The sequence below is a fragment of the Danio aesculapii genome, chromosome 8 (genome assembly GCF_903798145.1).
Source record: "Danio aesculapii chromosome 8, fDanAes4.1, whole genome shotgun sequence".
In the NCBI taxonomy this organism is placed as follows: domain Eukaryota; kingdom Metazoa; phylum Chordata; class Actinopteri; order Cypriniformes; family Danionidae; genus Danio; species Danio aesculapii.
The window spans coordinates 28,768,814-28,792,274 of NC_079442.1; the positions used below are offsets into that span (position 1 = coordinate 28,768,814).

Here is a 23,461-nt window from a genome sequence, read left to right on the forward strand (position 1 = left end):
TAGTCACCAAAACATATTTAGAAATTGAAAGATAATACAATTAAATTCAATAAAAATAAAAATGACAACCTACAAAATTTCAACAACAACAAAAAAAGTTTCTCTTGATTTTTCCTGTATTTTAAAGTAGTTTTTAAAAATATTTTTCGATGACATATAAATTTGGGTGTACTAGTTTTTGGACCGTTATTTTGTTAGATAAGCTCCAGATTTGGCTTCAGTACTGACTGATGTTTAATGTTTCTGTACAAATATAATATTGTAAAGCTTCCTATTAAAAATTTAAAAGAGAGATTTGTGAGGGGTGTACTTGTATATGCTGAGCACTGTAAGCCGCATTGGTTTGTAATTAGTTTGGTCTTAGCAAATTCATTTAAAACAAAACTAAAAGCTAGAATGTTCAAAATGTTATTTATTATCCTAATTAATGCACACTTTGCAACTGTTTTACTTACAGTTCCTTTAAGTATACAATTGTATAAACAAATCAGAACCAAAGTGCTTACAATGTAAATTTGCACACATTTTTTGAGTGTTTTGTTATGTGTTTGATTTGCCATGCTGGTTTCTTTTAGGTCCTGATTGAGACGCTGGTGGCACTGGGTGCTCAGTGTCGCTGGACTGCCTGTAACATTTACTCCACCCAGAATGAAGTGGCTGCAGCTTTGGCGGAGAGTGGTAAACTCCCTCTAAACTAATACTGCAATCTGAACTAACAGTTCCAGTCTGGTCCAATCTAGAGATTCTGGACTCACTTTTTATTTGCTGTCTGTCCTGTGAAGGTGTGTCGGTTTTTGCCTGGAAGGGAGAATCGGAAGACGACTTCTGGTGGTGCATCGACCGCTGTGTCAACATGGATGGCTGGCAGGCAAACATGGTATAAAGTTCTGCCCTTTATAGGATAGTACAGCCTAAAATAAAATTTACCCACTATTTACTGATCCTCAAGTGGTTCCAAACCTTCTTGTGTTTGTTTTCTTTTTCTGTTAAACACAAAAGAAGATATTTTGAAGAATGTCTTAGCCTTTAATAGTGCGGATCCAAACGCAGGTTTATTAAGAATAGTCAGGCAAGCAATGGTCATTACAGATACAAACAGATGTATACGGGTAATCCAGAGTCGAGGTTTATAAACAGGCAGATAGGCAGTACAGGTAGGCGGCAGACCACATAAACAAAACAAGGGTCAAGGCAAGGTGTCGTAATGTTCACAATACTGTTTAACAAGACTCAGGAACTAGAGTGTGTGTCTGTGCTGCTTTTAAAGTCCATGTAATCAGTTCTGAACAGCTTCAGCTGTGTGTGTTAGCAATCAGCCAGGATTAGGAACCGGTGTGTGTGTGCAGTGCATGACTAGAACTTGTAGTCCATATAGTGACGGATTTGTAGTTCTATGCGATCTGTCAGGTCTGCCAGGATTAGAACGCTGGTGATTGTGACAATACTATTGAAATAAATGGCTGATGCCATCCTCAATTAGTTCCAAACCTTCTTGTGTGTGTGTGTGTGTTTTTGTTGTTGAACACAAAAGAAGATATTTTGAAGAATGCTGTAGCCATTGAAATCCACTGTAGAAAAAAGAATAAATATGATTGAAATTTATGGCTGATGCTTCTTCAGCATTCTTCAAAATATCTTCTTTTGTGTTCAACAGACAAAAGAAAGTAGATTTTGAACAAGTGGAGGGTGAGGAAATGATGACAGAAAAGTACAAATAATCAATGTTGTTGGCAGTTATTTAAGTAACTTCACTTATTATTTAGCCTTTTTGCGAATGACATTTCACCATTTGTAATATGCAGTGCAGCCAAAATGCTAATGTTGTAGCTATATATATTTTGCTTGTTATCATATCCGCCACTATTTACACTATTTAACACAATGCTTCTATTACAGTTTATACTCGGCTGTCAAATCAGTATTTAGTGTCCAAAACTGTTATTACTGTGTTTGTGTTTGCAGACCAGTAATAATGATACTTTCTTTCACAGATTCTAGATGACGGGGGGGATTTGACCCACTGGGTGTATAAGAAGTATCCCAGTGTCTTTAAGAAAGTTCGTGGGATCGTGGAGGAGAGTGTTACTGGTGTGCACAGGTAGGGGAGGACTGTACTACAGTCAAGAAAGAAAATGCATAAACAGCAAAAATGTATCAAATATATATTGAATGCATTTAAGTCATTTTGGGTAAGAGCATATGTCAAATGCAAAAATAATTAAAGAAAATGCATACATTGCAAAACAAACAAACAAATCTATATCTTAAAGTCACTTTGAATAAAAGCATCTGCCAAATGTATAAATACTAATTTAATTTAATTTAATTTAATTTAATTTAATTTAATTTAATTTAATTTAATTTAATTTAATTTAATTTAATTTAATTTAATTTAATTTAATTTAATTTAATTTAATTTAATTTAATATTATTTTATTTTATTTTATTTTTAAACAGTAGAGTATGCTATTGGTGGCACCATTGTCTTTCCATTATTTTTCCCCACAATAATCAAAATCTTTATATTTCTATTCTATTTTTAAATGTGTGGTTAAATAGTGAGATTAATCATAGTTGAATATTATACTTTATTGACAGCCCTATTACAAACAATTATGTTATGTTTTTTATTTGTCTCTTTTATTGATTCTGTCAGGCTGTATCAACTCTCCAAAGCTGGCAAGCTTTGCGTCCCCGCTATGAATGTCAATGATTCTGTCACCAAGCAGAAGTTTGATAATTTGTACTGCTGCAGGGAGTCCATCCTAGACGGGTAAAGACATCTACAATGCTGAGATGTGCTTTTCTGACTTTTCTTTCAACACATCTTCCCTTTAAACCCCAAACCACGCATGACTAAAGCTTATGTAAGGAAATATATAATCATAGTTGACTTCCTTTTTCTTCTCAGTCTGAAGAGAACCACAGATGTGATGTTCGGTGGGAAGCAGGTGGTGGTTTGCGGTTATGGAGAGGTCAGTCCAAACATTTGGCAAAAAATAAAATGAGGCGTTCAGATAATCTGCATCATGCAATTAAAGGGCCAGACACTGCAGGTGAAACGTCAACAAAACAGCAATTTTTTCCAAAAATGAACCAAAAGTTATTTCTGTTCTTCCCCAGTCGATTCATTACATTAAGAAATGCAAACATTTTTAACAAGTTTATAAAGTGCTTAAATGTACACTTGTCATATAACAAGGCCTTATTTAATTAAATATGTGCATATTTGCACACACTTCAAGCATAAAACAATTGAACATTGGATGATGCAAGATTCAAAACTCAGGTTCAATTTTTTCATCATATTAGAGTTTTGAGAATCTCTTTTTCACTCTTTACACCCCTTTTTGTTGAATGAAAGGTTATAATAATCAGAAATATAAAATATTTTGGTCCGTGCTAGTTAATGCTACAACTGTCTGTAACTAATGGATTTATTTGAGGAATAAAATGTTATAATAATGAGCCATTTTATGTATGCATATATCCCTCTGTAAAAACATTCAGAATACTGTATTTAGATTAAAATTGGGAGGTTTGGTGCATACACTCTATGTTGTGCTGAAGTGCAGTTTAATGGCTCAGTGCATGAGAAAAAAAAACTTGTTTTGAGAAAAAAGTCTTTACAAAATATATTGTAATTGACATCAACAGACAAAATTCTTTAAAGTATACATAAAGAAACACTTAAAAGTGTATTTTGGATGTTTTCTTTAAAGTAGACTGACAAAAAAAACACAGCATGAAAAGCAGAAAGGACCTCCAATATTTTCCCTGTAGTGTCTAGCTTTAATTTGTCGAAACTGGCAGAGATTATTTTCTCAAAGCATAAAGAATAGAAGGACATTTTTTATGTTTGACTGTGTTTCTGTGTTGAATGTGGTATAGGTGGGGAAAGGTTGTTGTTCAGCTCTGAAAGCGCTTGGAGCAATAGTGTGTGTGACGGAGATCGATCCGATCTGCGCTCTTCAAGCCTGGTAAGACCAACTGTCCCAGAGGAATGAGCCAAATCTACATTAAAACTCAAGTGCAGTGTTATTAAAATTAGTGGTCAACCAATATGGGTTTATTGAAGGCCAATCTCGGAAAGCAGGGTGGCCGATATTTAGCCAAAATCATTTATTTGAACTAATAATTAAATTTATAATGAATTAAAGTTAAAATGTGAAAGTGCAGATGCCAATCGCCAACGTATCATTTGCCTTTATTGATTATATTAAACAATCATTATAATTCTTTTGTGCACATTTGAATTACTGTGTTTAAATCAGGGGTGTCAAACTTTCACACCCCTGACAGTTTAGTTCGAACCCTGCTTCAGCACACTTACCTGTCAGTTTCAAACAAGCCTGAAGGACTTAATTAGTTTGATCAGACGTGTTTATTTAGGGTTGGAACTAAACTGAGTTTGACACCTGTGCTTTTAACAGCTCTGTCTATAGCTGATAGATTTCTCTCTGTATTAGACAGAGCAGACTGAATGAGGAAGTGGGAGAATGTGCTCAAATGAACAGGGGAGAACATAAGCACAGTGTGCACAGCCACATCATCCTCAAATTAAAAGCCTGCATCAAAATAAAAGTCCTGCCTCAAACACATCAGCCAAGCAGAAAAATTGATCAATAACAAATATTATCCAATATATCGGTCGACCACTAATTGAAATGTTCTTTTTATAATCTTAGTAAAGTAGAGATGTTTAATATTTTTCATCTCTAATAAATCTGTTATCTTTTTTGCAAAAGTCATCACTGCATGAAGCCTGTTAGAATAAATTGCTGTTTAATTCAAGTTATTAAAGCTAAAAATTGTGTGTATGGCTTTTATTTATTTTTATGAGATATAGAACAGTTATGTAACGGTTGTTTCACTCAAGCAAAAGTGCCATTTTTCATAAAATCAACATATGACATATTCGCAAAAATGGTTTAACAAACAAGACGTTAATACTAAGTGAATTACATTTCAGACACAATATTGTGTGTTTGGGTTTTGACAATAAAAATAATTCCAACAAATCTAAAGCAGAACGTGTGTGTGTCTCAGAGCAACATTGCAGATGTTTGTTCCTGAATGAAATCAGAAATGAATCATTTGAGTCAGTGGTTCATTGATTCAACCATAAAGGCTGTGTGGTATGATAATTATTAGTTTGTTTAGCCTCTTCAATATACCCTGATTTCCTAGTATTCATATAACAGTTTTGTACCAAATAACTTGTGTAAACTGGTCTCCCTTGAGTCCTCGCAAGTAATAACGGCAAACCATATAGCAATGGGAAGTCTTTACACAGCACTATCTAAACAGCTCAGACAGCAGCTGAATTTGATGTGGGTTTTTTTTATCGTTCTCATAGTATGGACGGCTTTAGAGTGGTGAAGCTGAATGAAGTGGTTCGTCAAATGGACATGGTCATCACCTGCACGGGTACGTCTGCTTACTGTTGGCTCGCTTCCACTTTCACATCCATTTCCTCTATTAAATGCAGCTCTTATCAGCACAAAACGCTTCCTCCCTGAGCTGCTGTCAAACGGTTGGGCCTTTGACAGCTGGGGCTGATCTCTCAAGTGGTCTGGGGAAAAATCATGTTTGCCAAGTTGTGAGTCTCTGCTTGTCATAAAGAGAGATCTGAACTCCTGCTCCTTTAATTGATTGAAGAGTAAAGCAGCATTTTCGTAACATTAAGTGAGTTAATGTGGTTGACAAACATGATATCTTCTGGATTTATTGCGTGCATATACTACAATCTACAAAGAATTTATTAATTGTTAAAGGGCACCTATGGTGAAAAATCTACTTTTCAAGCTGTTTGGACAGACATGTGTGTAGGTATAGTGTATAGACTGTCATATTGGGGTGAAATAAACACACCCAGTCCTTTTTTTTTCAAATTTAACAACATAAAAACAGTGGACCAATTGGAGCGGTTTTCAGACCGACCACAACTTTACGTAGGAGTGCGGTACCCCCGCCCACCAAATTGATTAACAGCTGCGTATTAACATGTACCGGTAGTCACATGTATAGTCATACCAACAAGACAGGACGTGCGCAAAGTAACCAGGAATAAAAGGTGTGTTCAGTTCGCTACGATCATCAATCATCATCAAATGTGATCAAGAGTAAGTTTCACAAGTTTAACATGTTTTAAAACAGAGCATGTGTGTCATGAAGTACAGCGATTCACTTCAGCTTTACTTCATCACCACAGCCACGTGTCAGAACAATTATGAAAGAAGACGCTTCAATCTCGGTTTGTGGACGTTAAATCAGGTTTATTTGTACTTTAACATAACAGATATTCATACAGCAGTGGATATTACCAGTATCATGTCACATATGCGTGCAAAAAGAGTTCAAAGCTAAACGAGCGTGCTGTCTGTCTGTGTGTCTGCGCTGTGTATGTGTGTGTCTTAAATCTTAAATTATACTTTAGGCCTTAAAAAGTCTTAAATCTACTGAAATGTTGTGTTGTAGGTCTTAAATCTTTTTTAACCGGTCTTAATTTTCTTTTGTTCATGTATAGCTACCCAATCTGGCCAACACCTACACAATCACTAACAATCCATCTCAAAAAAACTTTTATTTATTTATTATTTAATTTTTAACTTTATTTACCATAAAAGTTAAATTATTTTCCTTACCATAAAATTTGCTTAAAAGTTATCCATTTATTTACTGCAGAGGATACTGACCTGACCTATATTTTTATTATTAAATTGTAGTTATTATTATTATTATTGTATTATTAAATGTATAAAATTATTAAAAAAATTTGATTGGGCAAGTGAAAATCTTTTCCAACTGGGATATTCAAAAAAAAACTTAGCGTTTAGCCGTGAAGAAGTCTAAAATTTCATTCATAATGGGGCTTAAAAATGTCTTTAAAAGTCTTACAACATGCAGAAACCCTGTCTTTTCACACCAGTGTTTTTTAAGTTGCCAGCCACTGCCAGCATTTTTGATGATTTGTTTCTAAATTTGACGCCACAAATATTTTCTACTATGAATATATGACCATATTATATATGAACATAAAGAATCGAGCCTGTTTTTACTGTGTAAATGCGCATGTGTGTGTAAAACAAAAATCAAGAGAACTTCTGAACATTCTGAACAACACTGTAAAAATGCTGTAAGATTTACAATATTACTGGCAATTTTGTTGGGTCTCTCCACCACACCACCAGTGTGCAGCATCCACTTGGATGATGCAACAGCAACCACAGGACAATGGCACCAGTGCACTCACCACACAACAGCTATAGGTGGAAGGGGATGGTTGGGAGGCCAGTAAGGGCCGATGGAAGGAATTTGGCCAAGACGCTGGGATTACACCCCTACTCTTTACGAGAAGTGCCATGGGATTTTTTTTTCACATTATATTTTCATTTCTTAAAGCAACACAGAGTGATACAAAAAGCAACAACGATTATAAAGACAAAACAGAAAAACAGAAAAAAATACATAAGACAGAAAAAAAAGAAGATTTTAACCATTATTACATCAGTTCCTGCAATATTATATATGGGTTAAGAATGTTACACATATATATCTAGGTCAGTGGGCACAGGCAATATGGCGATCTTGCAGACGATAACAGGGTTATACCTTTAAACTGTTATCCTGGGCATTTGACAAATAATTAAAAAAGGGTTTCCAGGTGGCTTCGAAGCCGGCAATGTTATCAGAAAGATTGTGTCTAAGTCTCTCTAAATGTAAAGTGGTAGAGAATTCTGAAAGCCAGGATTTTAAAAAGTGCTTTTGATGCCTTTTCTATGAAAACAGAATAATTTAACTAACACCATTCCATCTTGAACAGCTTTTTTAATTTGATGACTGAACCCACAAAGTGAGTCAGACCATGCCATGGGATTTTTAATGACCACAGAGAGTCAGGACCTCAGTTTAACATCTCATCCGAAAGACGACGCCCACTGACAGTATAGTGTCCCCTTCAATGTACTGTCTGGGGCATTAGGATTCATACAGACCACAGGTTGAGCACCCCTGCTGGCCTCACTAGCACCACTTCCAACAGCAACCTAGGTTTCCCTTGTGGTCTCCCATCCAGGTACTGACCAGGCTCAGCCCTGCTTAGCATCAGTGAGTAACCAGTCTTGGGCTGCAGAGTGATATTTACCGATTTTACAGCACAATTGTAATAATTAATTTACAGTGTGCTTGAAAATATGACAGTATCACTGGCAATTTTTACAGTATTACTGGCAAAGTTTACAAGTGCACTGTAAATGATCAATTACAACTGTGCTGTAGTTTTACATCACAATTGTAATTGTTAACTTACAGTGCACTTGTAAATTTTACAGTATTACTGTCAACCAAAATTACCAGTACTTGTAAATTTTACAGTATTACAGTCAACCAAAATTACCAGTACTTGTAAATTTTACAGCAATTGTTTAGTGTAGGACTTGCCTTACCATAGTACACCTGGAATACAGATTGCTGTTGCTCTATTGATGAGATATCGTCCAAATATAAACACTTTTACAGTTTCGGGTGCGAGTTGTGTTCATACATCCACAGAATGACAATTTAGGGGACTCGCGAAGATAAAATCATTATTATTATGCACAGATAATGTATATCAAGGTTATCTGAAGAAATATTTGTTTCTGCAGGAAACAAAAATGTGGTGACGAGGGAGCACTTGGACAGAATGAAGAACGGCTGTATTGTGTGTAACATGGGCCATTCCAACACTGAGATCGATGTGGTGAGTATGCCTCAGCTCTACCTTTAACTGGTGAAAACATTGTTTGGTTTATTCATGAGGAGGCTCCATTTGCTCTGGCTGTAGCGGGCAAATAGTGTACCAATGTGAATGTTGCCGTCAACAGCTGTAGGTCCTCCATGAGCAGCAGGGTCACTTAATCAACCCGAAAGCCTCTTAACTGCATGTTTGCCACAACAGAGTGAACTGAATGAGTGTGCGTGTTGGGTGTAGTAGAGCGAGTTTTAAGTGTGTGTTTGTATGTGTGTTTCAGGCAAGTCTGCGGACTCCAGAGCTCACCTGGGAGAGAGTCCGCTCACAGGTTGACCACGTCATCTGGCCTGATGGGAAACGAGTCATTTTGTTGGCAGAGGTCTTTCCTTGTTGTCTTTTTTTCTTGAATAAGTGACAGTCGGATATGTTGTTTTATGTTGTGTTGGAAAAATGAGAACCCAGTCCAGGAGACTCATTACAAGCAGAATTCTTTATTGAGACGTGTTGGTTGTTCTGCAGTCAAACACCATCTTCAAGAAATAAATTAATCTGCAAGTCTAGATGAGTCTGAGATGGACAGAGCTGTTCTGTCTATTATAATGTTTTTAGGAAGGGGCAGTGGCTAAAGGTGGAGATGGCTAACAAAGCATGCAAATGAAGTAGATAGGTGAAAGAACCTGCCCAGCCACTGACCACACACGTTTATCAACAAAAGAGCTTCTTTGACCTGATTTGACCTACAAAGACAAAAGGCACAGTCGATGAGACCCTGCTCATAGCATTTGCATCTGTTTGGCTCAGCCAGTGCTCGGAAGCAAAAGGTTTAATGTCTCTTACACTCTGTCTGCTAGACTTTGAATGAAATTGGATATTAAAAAACTTTTCAAATATATATATATATATATATATATATTATATATATATATATATATATATATATATATATATATATATATATATATATATATATATATATATATATATCACTGTTAATTTAAAATGATATTATATAACTTTATATTTACATAGTTGCACAGCAGTCTAAGTTTAGGAACACTTAGTTCCCCCAATACATTTTATTCTGACCATTTAGTGACACTCAGGGTGTTCTAAACCTTTAGGAGTATCTTATTTTAACAACAAAAAATATATTTTTAAGAACATGGAAAATCTGTAATTGCCATTGACAAGCATAGCAGTAAAAAATATACTATGCATGTCAATGGCTGCTGGTTTTTAGCATTTTTCAAAATGTCTTCTTTTGTGTTGAACAGAAGAAACTCAGACGGGTGACTATTTGATTCATGACTGGAGTTCTGAAAATCTCAATTCTGTCATCACAGAAATACATTTTATTTAAAAAAAAAAATTGAAATTATCCTAAATTATTTGAGATAATACTACATTTCTTGGTACTTTTTTGACTTGTCATAAATACAGTTTGGCTAAGCATTAAGCCAATAAATAAGGCGCTGTGAAAAATCCTTTTTAATTTTGACAGATTATGTTCACAATTTTCTTTCTGATAAATAGTTGTTTGCACAAACATAACTCATCACAGATCTCATGTTTTTGCTCATTGATGACTAAAATAGCAAAAAACATTATATAAATATATATATGCTAATTTTAAGCAAAATATTGCAAAACAAATACAACCTTCTAAATTTCAACTAGATTTTTCAATTTTTGCTTCTCTTGATTTTTCCTCTTTGTTCACATTTGTATTTTTTTTTTATAACATATACATTTGGGTGTACTAGTTTGGGACTGTTATTGTAAGTTCTTTTGTTAGATAAGCTCCAGATTTGGCTTCAGTACTGACTAATCTAATGTATATGCATAAATATAATATTGTAGAGCTTCCTATTAAAAATATGAATTTAAAAGAGAGATTTGTGAGAGGTGTACTTATATATGCTGAGCACTGACGGTATGAGAACCTTGGATCAAAATATCATGATTTGACGGTATTGTGATTACTGCTCTAAATATATTCTTTTAAATGTTCTGGTAAAAACAGAAACCTTTTGAACACAATATATATTTTATTTCGAGAAACATTTATTAATTTATATTTTGGAGCAGTGAACATGCAAGCTAAACAATTCAAATGAATCATTGACTTCTGCTGTCTTCATTTGTTTTAAAAACACAGATTTATTTTCAATTTAAAACAGCATCTTTAGATCTCTTTGCTGCTGGAGATACTGTTGTCCTACAAAGCAAAAAAAAAAAAAGTAAATGAGACTTTTTACACATACCTTAGGAAAGCTATAGCAGAAAATTTTGGCGGTTTTAAAACCTTAAATTTCCTAACCACGGTAAACCTTGAAAACAGTTATTGTTTATATGTATATATATATATATATATATATATATATATATATATATATATATATATATATATATATAGTTATATAGTATAGTGGTTATATATATATATATATATATATATATATATATATATATATATATATATATATATATAGATATATATATATATATATATAATATATATATATATATATATATATATATATATGCATACATACATATACACTCAAATACAATATTAGTCTATCATTTTCAAAAAATATTTAATTTACTTGATTATGGAAAATCTGACATTTTCAGATATTTGCATTCAAATACTTTTTTTTTTTCCTTTACCAAATTCATATTTTCAATGAAAATTGATTGTCATGACGTATATTATTACCATGTCAAATACCATGAGGAATATACCATGACTAGGCCCACACAGAATCTGCGCATGCAGAATTATGCAGATTTTCCGCAGATTTTTAGCCCATCATTAATTCTGTTTATTTACTTGAGTAAATGTGCTGGATAAGTTGGCGGTTCATTCTGCTGTGGTGACCCCGGATTAATAAAGGGATTAAGCTGACAAGAAAATGAATGAATGAGAAAATGTTCATCTGATTTATGTACAATGCAGTTTGTAAAGTAATATTTTCTGTCTTTTAGTAGATATATTATATGAGAGACTTGCTTTGTTGTACCAAATAAAGTGAATCTAATTGGATTTGCATTTTAAACATAAAATAAAATTTAAAAAGATATTATTTTTTATTTCACATATTAAGGTTTTAGTTATGATAATCCCAAAATAATTCTGCAGAAATCCACAGATTTTTACTAAAATTCTCAGCAGAAATAGCAAAAAACGCAGATTCCGTCTGGCCCTAACCATGACATAATATTTTGATCCACAGAATCTTCCCAAAGCCCCGGTTTTCTCTACTCAATCTTTAATGTGGCCACCGTCATAAATCTCTTTCCTCTATATGTGATTCTCTGCTGGATCACAGTCAATCTCAGTCATTTGTGTGGTGTTTTTCAGGGCCGACTCCTGAACCTGAGCTGCTCAACAGTCCCCTCATTTGTGCTATCAATCACAGCCACAACCCAGGTAATTTAACCTGCCGCCGCTTTGGGTTTTAGCTGAAGTGCGTCTGTACCGCTGACATTTTATCCATTTATGCCAGAGCTCCTGAGTGCTCCTGCACAGCTGTATGATTATTACGGCTGATTTAACATCTCTAATCGCAGGCTGTTGTGCACTTTTTTTGTATTAATCTTAGGCTTTGGCCCTGATAGAGCTGTATAATGCACCAGAAGGTCGCTATAAACAGGACGTCTACTTGCTGCCCAAGAAAATGGGTATGATTATCGGAACTATTCTCCACCAGCAGCTTCAGTGCTCTGTGCATTAACTGTGATAAATTGTGTGTTTTTCAGATGAATATGTGGCCAGCTTGCACCTACCAAACTTTGATGCTCATCTTACAGAGCTGTCAGATGAACAGGCCAAATATATGGGCCTCAATAAGAATGGACCCTTTAAACCGAATTACTACAGGTACAGTATAAGAGAGAATTAAAGATCCCACTCAGCATGTTTGCTTTGGTTAAAACACTCCCCATGGTGAAATCTGATATACAGTATGGCAATATATGCAAATTAAATATATGACATACAAGTTCATGTTTGGATTTCACATACAGTTGAGGCCACATTTTTAGTCCTTGTGTGAAATTTGAATTCTTTAAAACTATTTCCCAAGTGCTGTTTAACGTAGTTTAACATAGTTTTTCTCATAATTGTTTTACTAACTAATTTCTTTTGTCCTGGCCATGGTGAAAGTGTCATTTAAAGGGGATAATTAGTTTAACTAGGCAAGGTAGGATAATTGGGCAAGCCATTGGACAACAATTGTTTGCTCTGTAGCCAAAAAATATTTCTTAAGGGGGTTAATAATATTGACTAAGAAGAAAGGCTAATAAATAATTCTCCAGAGGAAAAAAACATTACAGGAAAAACTGAAAATGTCCTTGCTCCATTAAATAGCACTTCAGAAATGTTTGAAAAAGTATTGAAATTTCAGAGGAGCGTTAATCATTTTGCCTTCAACTCTATCTAAATATGTCAAATATTATGGAGTCAATCTAGGGCCATATATACTTGCAAAATAAAAGAAAGTTTTGCAAACAAAACAAAGTATTGAGCAAAAAATAAATAAATAAATGCAAATCTCCAAAAATCACAAAGCGAAAATTAATTTTTGAGAAATTAAAATGAAATATGCAAACAGAAAAGAAGTGCAAATAAAAACCAAGCAGTGCAAAAAACTAAAATATCTGCGATTAAAAAAAAAAATAAAAATTTGTTTTGCAAAACATTTTTTATAGCATTGCCTTTACGAAACCAAATGTTACAATGAAATTTGGGTGTTTACGGCACCCGTAACCTACTGGCCTGTAAGACCACCTCGGTGATACTGTCTCCAGGTGATGATGTCGCTTAAATGTCACCCAAGTTCCCATGACTCCGCCCCTTGTCAAATCAGGGCCACAAATTGAAACGTGCAGAAACGTGAAGAGCAAAGAGAAAACAGCATCACAAACTCACAGCTGACTAAAAACAAATCCAAATGAGCATTGCAATTGACTGGACGGGTTCTGTAAAGGCAATGCTATAAATAACGTTTTGCAAATATATGTTTTTTTTTATTGCAAATATTTTAGTTTTTGCACTGCCTAATTTTTATTTGCAGTTATTTTTTGTTAGCAAATTTCATTTTTATTTCTCAAAACTTAATTTTCCTTTTGCAGTTCTTTATTTTTGTTAGCAAAATTAATTTTAATTTCTCAAAAATTAATTTTCGCTTTGTGATTTTTGGAGATTTGCTTTTATTTATTTTTTGCTCAATATTTAGTTTTTTTGTTTGCAGAACTTTCTTTTATTTTGCAAGTATATATGGCCCTAGCTTGACTCCATAATATATTAAATATGTTTCAAAGTATTGAAAAAATGGTGATTTACATTTTTTTTCCAATCATTGAAATTACAAATATGTACATATATGTTCAAATATATAATATATTACATATATACATGTTCATATATGGCTGTATATCAGATTTCTGTATAAGTCTGGTGCAGTTGTTGGTAGTGCGAGACATTGGAATAAGCGTGAACTCAAAAATATCTAAATGAACCAAAAATAAGTCATGTTGTCACAAGATACAACTCCAGAATAATACAGTTTTTGTCTTATCATAGTTGTCATGTTGCCCATAACAATTCAATACTAACTATACATATATTATAAATACGGAGAGAATAGTGTTTCTACAGGTGGTTTGTCAAGCCCACTCACCTGTGAGAAGCACACTTTAGTTTTTATAGAGGTATAAACTTTTTTTGTTTGTTTTTATAGAGATTTGAACTGTTTATCACGTACTGCCCTCTGCTGGTTTTCAATAAATCAACTATTTTAAATTTGAGCTTTTCAGCACATTTACTCTTGTTTTAAAGCTTGGGGTTGGTGAGATTTTTATGTTAGCATTTAACTGTTTTTGTGTGTGTGCACAAAGGCAGATTTGATTTCATCGAAAATACAGGAAAACACTTCAAATGATGATATAATAACTGTTTTCTGTGCTAACATGTTTTAAAATATAATTTATTACTGTAGACTTTAGCGTCACGTGATCCTTTAGGAGTCATTATAATATGCTGATCAAGAGACATTTCTTATTATCTTATTAGTCATTGAGTAATGACTGCTGCCTGCTTATGTAGCTTAATCTAGAAACTGATAGTTTTTTTTAAATATGACTGAATAAATAAAAAGAAACAACAGCATTTGTTGATTTTTAGAGTATTTGTAGCATTCTAAATGTCTTTATTGTAACCATAGATCAATTTAATACATCCCTGCTGAATAAAGCCTTTCATTTCCTAATCCTACTGACCCCAAGCAATCAACAACAACACAAAAACCCATACTAAACTGAACAAAAATAACTTTTCCTGTCATTCTGCTTCCAGATATTAGTCAGACTGGATGGATTCAGCCTTCATCAAAGATGGAGAGACCTGTAATAACCAGTGAAGCAAGAGATTTATTTTATATTAATATACATTTCTTAAAGCAAAACTTGATTTTACCGAATGTTATTCTTATTTAATAGTGTTACTAATGTCCTGTGACAAAATATATACATCCATGTCACTTTTAGTGCGTTGTTAGAAGTGATGTATTATAGCTTATGTTGTAAATCATCTTTTAACCTAAGATAGGAAGCGGACCACTGTCTATGGCTCTGAAAATGTGCCAAATATTGGTTAGAGTTACTGATCTCATAGGACGACTGATGATTATTACCATGCTTTATTTTATACACATTGATTCCACTCACGTGAAGTTACACTACACTTAAGATTTCATGACCAAAAAAAAAAAGATGTCTCTGTGGCTTTTTAATATGAAACTGTTAGTCTTCACGTAATATTCCTCTTGCATAAGAAAGTATAATAGCTTTTTTTTGAATTACTGAATGAATGTACTGTGTATTACGACTAAATGCTAGAATGTTCTGGCAATATGATACACACCACTGTGTGCAGAAACTTCTGTGACCCGGCAGCACCTGCTGCTACATATATACCCCGCTTGGGGGGATTTTATGAATTACGTCACCAACAGGGATTTCTCCTTTTCACATTCTGACACACGTCCATCATCTATGTGGCCTTTCATAAAACCCTATATTAATGTAACGTTGTTGACCTTTATATGTCATGTAGGCCGAACGTAGATGAGACTATATGTAGAGCTGCATGATTAATCGTTAAACTCGCAATCGTTATTTTAACGATTTGCGATATGTAGATGTTTATCAAAGCTTTGACCATCACATCGAACGTTCAAATCGAATTCAGACAGAGCAGTTGTTGTGTTATGGTTATGAAACTGCTTCAGTCTTTTAATCCAGTGTTATTATTTCTGTGTTACAAACATCGATGTGTCATAGAAGTACTGGGAGGACATTTGGGATTTACTGTATCGATCATAATCACCTTTCGAAAGCAATTTGAGGGCTGCAGCCATTCAAATTCATGTCACAGAATAATTTGTTCAAGAGAAACTTCAGAAAGGTCTTTGTGAGTGAGTTATTGAGTCATTCGTTCAAATTGAGATTTAAAAAATATTTAATTATAATAAAAAAAAAGTAGAAAGCAACCAATTTTGTAAGCATCGCTCTAATTAATAACTTTATTTGTAAGTCTGTTAACTTGTTTATTGAGAATCGAGGGAGAATTCTGATCTCTGTATTTAAACAAAAATGTGATTCTCAGTTTATCTAGAGCAGTTCTAAACCGCAGCTCTAAACCGCAGCTGAAAATGAGATTTTGGGATGTTTTATGGTTTGCTGAACCCATTGCCCTCCAAGTGTACCTTGGCTAGCCCACATATCTGGATGGCCATCTGTAAGGGACTGCATATGTCTTAAGTAAATATCACTGTGAATCTGCCATCTGAATATATTTGCCTCATCTGCACTTTGTGATTTACCTTTCACTGCATCATTTGTCAAATGTGCTTCCTCTGCCTTGACGTCATTGAATCCCTGCATTAAAGATCTTGCTCTCACTAAATAAGTTTTTGTAATCATATTTATGATATTAATAATGTTTTCGATATATGCCAAATGTACATTGCAATGATGGCACAGACGTGCTTCTGAATGGCCATCTTGGGGTCTTTAAACGCGTTTTATGCAGCGTTATATGTTTGCAGATTTGCAAACTGTTTAGTTCAGCTGGGACATTATTTATTAGTTTAAAATTATTTATTAGTTTACGTCATATTTAATTTCATATTATTTCAGTATTATCAGTCAGTGTTGGGTGTAACACGTTAAAGTAACAAGTAAACAAGTAACGCACTACTTTTCAAAATTAAGTAATAATATATGAGTTACTTTTTTAGTTTAGTTAATCCGCTTTTAAAAAATAAATTGCTGAATTAAAATGATCATAGTCACGTTGAATCCCACACACAATAAGGGAATACAGGAGCAGGCAGAAAGGAAGGTGGAAGGGCCTTCCATTTCTGTGATGGAAATACTGTCATTATTTTGAAGGAAGAAAAGGAAAAGAGGATTCTCTGAATGGACAGTAATTTTACTTTTTAATAAGACAAAAAGTACAAAAGTAGCAAACCCATTACTTTAAAATTAGATTAATCTGTTTAAAGGCCTGTATAGGGTCAGGAAGTTCTCAGAAGATAACATTATTCTACATACATTTTTAATGTGTTTTTTTAAGGTAAATGAAGATGCAGTGTGTTGTAATTGCAGAGCTTTTCTATTTAAAAAAGAAAAAGGAAAAAAAAAAAACACTGCAAGTTCTGGAGATCAAGCCTCAGCCAGGTCAGAAAAAGTAACTCAAAAGTAACGTAATGCAACTAGTTACTTTTTTGGGGAGTCACTCAATATTTTAGCGCATTACTTTCAAAAAAGACACTGGTTGCAATAATGTTTTATTTTCTTAATTTTTTAACAAAAAAATGTGTTACCTGAGACAAAAATATCAATACATTATACCTTAGTTACTTTCATATTAGTCAAAAAGTCAATCCATTGTCTAGTCCTGGTTAAATTTCATCGAGTTATGATTCGTAGACTATGGGCTACAATCGGCTACATACTTTAAACATAAATCAGTGTTTCCGCAGGGTCTTAAAAAGTCTTCATTTACCAATCCAAAATCAAAGCTATTAAAAACTTAATCCGAGCAAAAAAGACTTACATTCCTAGCAATAAATATTTTATGCATTGTAAAAAATATCTTCCTCAGTATCATTTTACTGTACACTCAAAAAATATATATATTTTTTTTACTTATTCAAACTACTTAAATAAAATGAGCTGAAACAACAAAATTCTTGAGATTTCATTGAGACAACTTAATTTCTTATGTTCAATCCACATAAATTTATTAAAAGTGTTAAGTTAACTTAGTCGATTTGTGTTGGGACAACATGAATTGTGTGGAACCCTGCATTTTTTTACAGTGCATATAAATCTGCAAAATTATGACACATTATGGCAGACTTAAGAGAGATCATCCTCAAAATCGACCCTAGACAATCGGAAATATATAATAACATTGTCAGATATTTGTTCTTGTTTTAACTATAAACTTAACTTGGGTAATTTTAACAGAAAACAACACTTATTTTCTCACCATAGGCCTATTCGATTGGTCCACCTTGGTATTCGCTGAGAAAAGTAACAAATATCATGTGACAAAACAGTTCGACATTATATATAAATAATATGCCCCTTAATAAAGTAATATTGAAATAAAAAGAACGCCATTTTAAATATAATACTGAGTTACAAACATGTGAGGGAAAAATCATCGACACATCCACCAACACCTGTTGCACAGAAATGAAGTAGAATTCCAGCTTGTTCCATTTCTATGTTTGGAGCTCTGACGTCTCTTTGAAGCACGCTGGAGATCCCCATTCCGCGCCTAGAAGCTTCAGGGCTCGTCAGACTCTAAAGTTACGTCCAGAGTCAAGAGAAATCTGGGCTTTCTAGAAGCAGGATGACTGCTATAAAGTGCCCAGAACCGCTCGGCCCGAGCAGACAACAAAACACAACTCGAGCAACCCGAAGCAGAGCTAAAGTCCGCTCTCTGAGGCGACTGCAGAAACTCACAAGACCTGTAAGTGAGGCTTAACATTTAAAAAAAAACTTTTGTTGTAGTTGCTATAGAATTATATATTTTGAAATATTATTATATACAGACACAGTTTTAACGAATTCTTATCAAATTAATTTATAATTATTATATTTTAAATAGAAGTAGTGTAGAAGAGTGTATTATTTTAAACGTTAAAGTCATCGAGATTTCATTGGTGTCAACGTTTTCGAGTCACGCAATACATATTTTTTAGATATTATTATAATACAATGTTATATATTTTATTTATTATTCTAAAACGTAAATAATTGTCACCGTTTCCATAAGATTGAGTCTAATGTGTCTAATATTTACAGATGAATCAGTAATATTTACATAATTTTTTGTATATATCATAATATATCATATATTTTATGTTAATAAAAATGATTAAATGTTTTATTTTTATTTTACTTTTTTATTACCTTAATTTTGTAAAAACGGATTTATTATTTCATATAATCCCACATATAGCTTATATATTATTAAATAACTCAAAATGTTTTTTTTTTAATATTGCAGGTGATTTTAACAATCAAAGATGGCTAAAGGTTTGTCCATTGGCATTGATCTGGGAACCACTTACTCCTGTGTTGGAGTGTTCCAGCATGGAAAAGTGGAGATCATCGCTAACGATCAAGGAAACCGAACCACTCCAAGCTATGTGGCTTTTACAGACACAGAAAGACTCATCGGAGATGCTGCCAAAAACCAGGTCGCCATGAACCCCAACAACACCATCTTTGACGCCAAACGACTTATTGGCAGAAAGTTTGATGATCCGGTAGTCCAGTCTGACATGAAGCTTTGGCCATTCAAGGTCATCAGTGAAGATGGCAAACCAAAAGTCCAAGTCGAGTACAAAGGGGAAAACAAGACATTCTACCCTGAGGAGATCTCATCTATGGTCCTGGTCAAAATGAGAGAGATTGCTGAAGCCTACCTGGGTCATAGAGTCAATAACGCCGTCATCACAGTGCCGGCGTACTTCAACGATTCACAAAGGCAAGCGACCAAAGACGCAGGGGTCATTGCCGGATTGAACGTGCTGCGAATTATCAATGAGCCCACAGCTGCCGCCATCGCCTACGGCCTGGACAAGGGCAGGACGGGAGAGAGGAATGTCCTGATCTTCGACCTAGGTGGAGGCACCTTTGATGTCTCCATCCTGACGATTGAGGACGGGATCTTTGAAGTGAAAGCCACAGCAGGGGACACTCATCTGGGTGGAGAGGACTTCGACAATCGCATGGTGAAGCACTTTGTTGAAGAGTTTAAGAGGAAGCACAAGAAGGATATCAGTCAGAATAAGAGAGCAGTAAGACGGCTGCGCACGGCCTGCGAGAGAGCTAAAAGGACCCTCTCATCTAGCTCTCAGGCCAGCATCGAGATCGATTCCCTCTTTGAAGGCATCGATTTCTACACTTCCATCACTAGGGCTCGCTTTGAAGAGCTTAACGCGGAGCTCTTTAGAGGCACGCTGGATCCAGTGGAGAAGGCTTTGAGAGATGCTAAAATGGACAAGTCTCAGATCCAAGATATTGTTCTGGTTGGCGGCTCCACCAGGATTCCCAAGATCCAGAAGCTCCTGCAGGACTTCTTCAATGGAAGGGATCTCAACAAGAGCATCAACCCAGATGAGGCAGTGGCATATGGAGCAGCGGTGCAGGCCGCCATCCTAATGGGTGACACCTCGGAAAACGTCCAGGACTTGTTGCTTCTGGATGTGGCTCCGTTATCCCTGGGTATAGAGACGGCTGGAGGAGTCATGACTGCGCTCATCAAACGCAACACCACCATCCCAAACAAGCAGACACAGATCTTCTCCACATATTCCGATAACCAGCCGGGAGTCCTGATCCAGGTGTTTGAAGGAGAGAGGGCCATGACTAAAGATAACAATTTGCTCGGCAAATTTGATCTCACTGGGATCCCACCAGCACCACGTGGTGTACCTCAAATAGAGGTGACCTTTGACATTGATGCCAATGGCATTCTGAACGTATCCGCTGTCGACAAGAGCACGGGAAAAGAGAACAAGATCACTATAACCAACGACAAAGGTCGACTGAGCAAGGAGGATATCGAGCGTATGGTGCAAGATGCGGAAAAGTACAAAGCCGAGGATGAAGTGCAGAGAGAGAAGATCGCAGCAAAGAACGCTCTGGAGTCTTACGCCTTCAGTATGAAGAACACTGTTGAAGATGAGAACCTGAAGGGAAAGATCAGCGAACAGGAAAAGAAAAAGGTTATTGATAAGTGTGCCGAGGTCATTTCTTGGTTGGAGAACAATCAGCTGGCTGAAAAGGAAGAATATGAGCATCATCAGAAGGAACTGGAAAGTGTGTGTAATCCAATCATCCAGCAGCTGTATCAAGGAGGAGCTCCTCCTGCAGGTGGATGTGGATTCCAAGCCCAGCCTGAATCATCACAGGGCCCCACCATTGAAGAGGTGGATTAGAGAAAGGAAAGTGTACATATGGAGCAGTATTAATTTCTGATTTAAATAAGACATGGTGGGCTTACTTTATGGTATACGTCCAGTTTAATATGCTAAATTATTTATATATCTTGTTTGTCAAATGTTTTTGAAAGCTCTAAAGCAGGGGTATCCAAACTCGGTCCTGGAAGGATGGTTTCTTGAATAGTTTAGCTCCAACTTCCTTCAACACGCCTGCCTGGAAGTTTCTAGCATACCTAGAAAGAGCTTGATTAGCTGGTTCAGGTGTATTTAATTGGGGTTGGAACTAAAATATGTAGGACACCGGCTCTCCAGGACCAAGTTTGGGCACCCCTACAAAGGCAAATTGTCTTTCAGTTAAGCAATGTTTCATTGTATTTTATTAAGTATTTATCATTTTTGAGAATTAAAAAAATGCTAATTTAAACCATGAATCTATTGTAATCTGTCTTTATTTTACTGTTTAAAAAAGCAGGGTGGAAAATAAATGACATTTACATTTTGTTTGTATACCTTAAATGTATAAAACTCAGTAAATGTTTTGGATCTTGGTATGTGAACACACACAAAAAGTAACACTTGTGTTGCTCCATATATTTGCTACTTTAAAAAAATATCAACTTAAATTTGAAACACAACTTTTGATTTAGTGCTTTTATTTTCTTGCAGATTTCAAGTAAAACATGTTATGTTTTTTTTTTTTTTTTTCAAAAAACAGTTGACATGTTTATATTAGTATTTGTAAACAATACAGAATATGAATTGCATTGTCAACGAAAAAACATACAGAGAGAGAAAGAAAGAAAGATAGAAATAACAAAGGACAAGAAATAAAGTTGAAGGTAAGACATTTATGAACCAATTACAGTATATAAATTAAAGGCATTACAAAATAAAACAGTTCTGTTTGCTTACTTATTTTTAGATAATGAAATTATATTATATTCATTCATTCATTCATTTTCTTTTCACCTTAGTCCCTTTATTTATCTGGGGTCGCCACAGCAGAATGAACCGCCTACTTATCCAGCACATGTTTTACGTAGCGGTTGCCCTTCCAGCTGCAACCCATCTCTGGGAAACATCCATACACATTCATTCACATTCATACACTACGGACAATTTAGCCTACCCAATTCACCTGTACCGCATGTCTTTGGACTGTGGGGGAAACCGGAGCACCCGGAGGAAACTAACGCAAACGCAGGGAGAACATGCAAACATGCATTTGTGGATATGGAATTTACTAAGAAAATAAATAAAATGTATAACAAAACAAGCATTTCTCTTAGTAAAGGCAGATTCATAATATTTGAAAATAATATTTTTAAAGCAGAAACATCTTGTATATTTTCATTAATAAATTATCCAAAATGTTTCCAAAATTGTACAACATAATTACAATCCCAAAATAAATTAAAAAAGTTTCTGTGTGTGTAAAACATGTTATGTAAAACTTAGATCCATGTACAAATTGACAACAGTATACTTTTACCTTTTTTATAACAATTAACTTCAATTGCAACAGCTCTTTACCAGCAATAAATAAATAAACAAACAAATAAATAAATAAATAGAGGGGGTTAAACCTGCTTTACCTAATCTTGTACACTAGGTGACGTTGTAGGACAAACTGCTCAACTTTAACGGAACACTCAACATGATAGGAGACTTGGAGCCAATTTATTATATCTGATGTCAAATTCCTCCTCACATGTACTTATTTAATTAAGCATTCATGTTTTGAATGTTAAATGTTTAATATGTTCATTTAAATGTAATATTTTAATAGGCTACCCTGTACAGATTACAAAATGTTAAAAGTAAGCATTTTTTCTTTTATGAAATAACATTGTCATAGCCTACATAAAAGAGAATTAAATTATAAATAAACTTTTCTAGACTTAAAGACATTTTACATGGATTGGCAGGGTAATCAAACACAAATACATTGTTGAATATGTCCATAGAATATAATTAAAATATATAGTTAGATTTACGATGCTAATTAGTGCGGAAATGCGTCGTCATTTTCCTTGAAATATCGCCAATAATCGAATAAACAAAAGCTTTCCTCTTCACTAATCAAATTGAGCTCACATTCATACGTAATGCAGCGCTGTAAGGGTTACCGAGACACTGGAGCATCATCATCATCATCATCCTCATCCTCCCATGGGCAGTGTCGCCTGAC

At 34.7% G+C, this 23,461-nt stretch overlaps 2 protein-coding genes across 3 annotated transcripts in view; both read left to right on the plus strand.

Moving 5' to 3' along the window:
• The window catches only part of ahcyl1 (adenosylhomocysteinase-like 1), a 42,278-nt gene extending 25,569 nt beyond the window's left edge, over positions 1–16,709 (plus strand). For both annotated transcript variants that reach the window (XM_056463616.1, XM_056463617.1), the window contains exons 5-17: positions 576–678; positions 783–877; positions 1,992–2,098; positions 2,657–2,773; positions 2,912–2,975; positions 3,892–3,980; positions 5,360–5,430; positions 8,649–8,743; positions 9,015–9,113; positions 12,102–12,170; positions 12,343–12,421; positions 12,500–12,620; positions 15,096–16,709. In XM_056463616.1, the coding sequence (XP_056319591.1) occupies positions 576–678; positions 783–877; positions 1,992–2,098; positions 2,657–2,773; positions 2,912–2,975; positions 3,892–3,980; positions 5,360–5,430; positions 8,649–8,743; positions 9,015–9,113; positions 12,102–12,170; positions 12,343–12,421; positions 12,500–12,620; positions 15,096–15,102 (1,116 nt within the window). In that variant the 3' untranslated portion in view covers positions 15,103–16,709. The remainder of the gene's footprint in view (positions 1–575; positions 679–782; positions 878–1,991; positions 2,099–2,656; positions 2,774–2,911; positions 2,976–3,891; positions 3,981–5,359; positions 5,431–8,648; positions 8,744–9,014; positions 9,114–12,101; positions 12,171–12,342; positions 12,422–12,499; positions 12,621–15,095) is intronic.
• A 1,917-nt stretch (positions 16,710–18,626) lies between these two features.
• On the plus strand, positions 18,627–21,701 carry hspa1b (heat shock protein family A (Hsp70) member 1B). Its single transcript, XM_056463618.1, has 2 exons — positions 18,627–18,788; positions 19,329–21,701. The coding sequence occupies exon 2, from the start codon at positions 19,348–19,350 to the stop codon at positions 21,265–21,267; it is 1,920 nt and encodes a 639-aa protein (XP_056319593.1). The 5' UTR covers positions 18,627–18,788; positions 19,329–19,347; the 3' UTR covers positions 21,268–21,701.
• Positions 21,702–23,461: the final 1,760 nt, after the last annotated feature.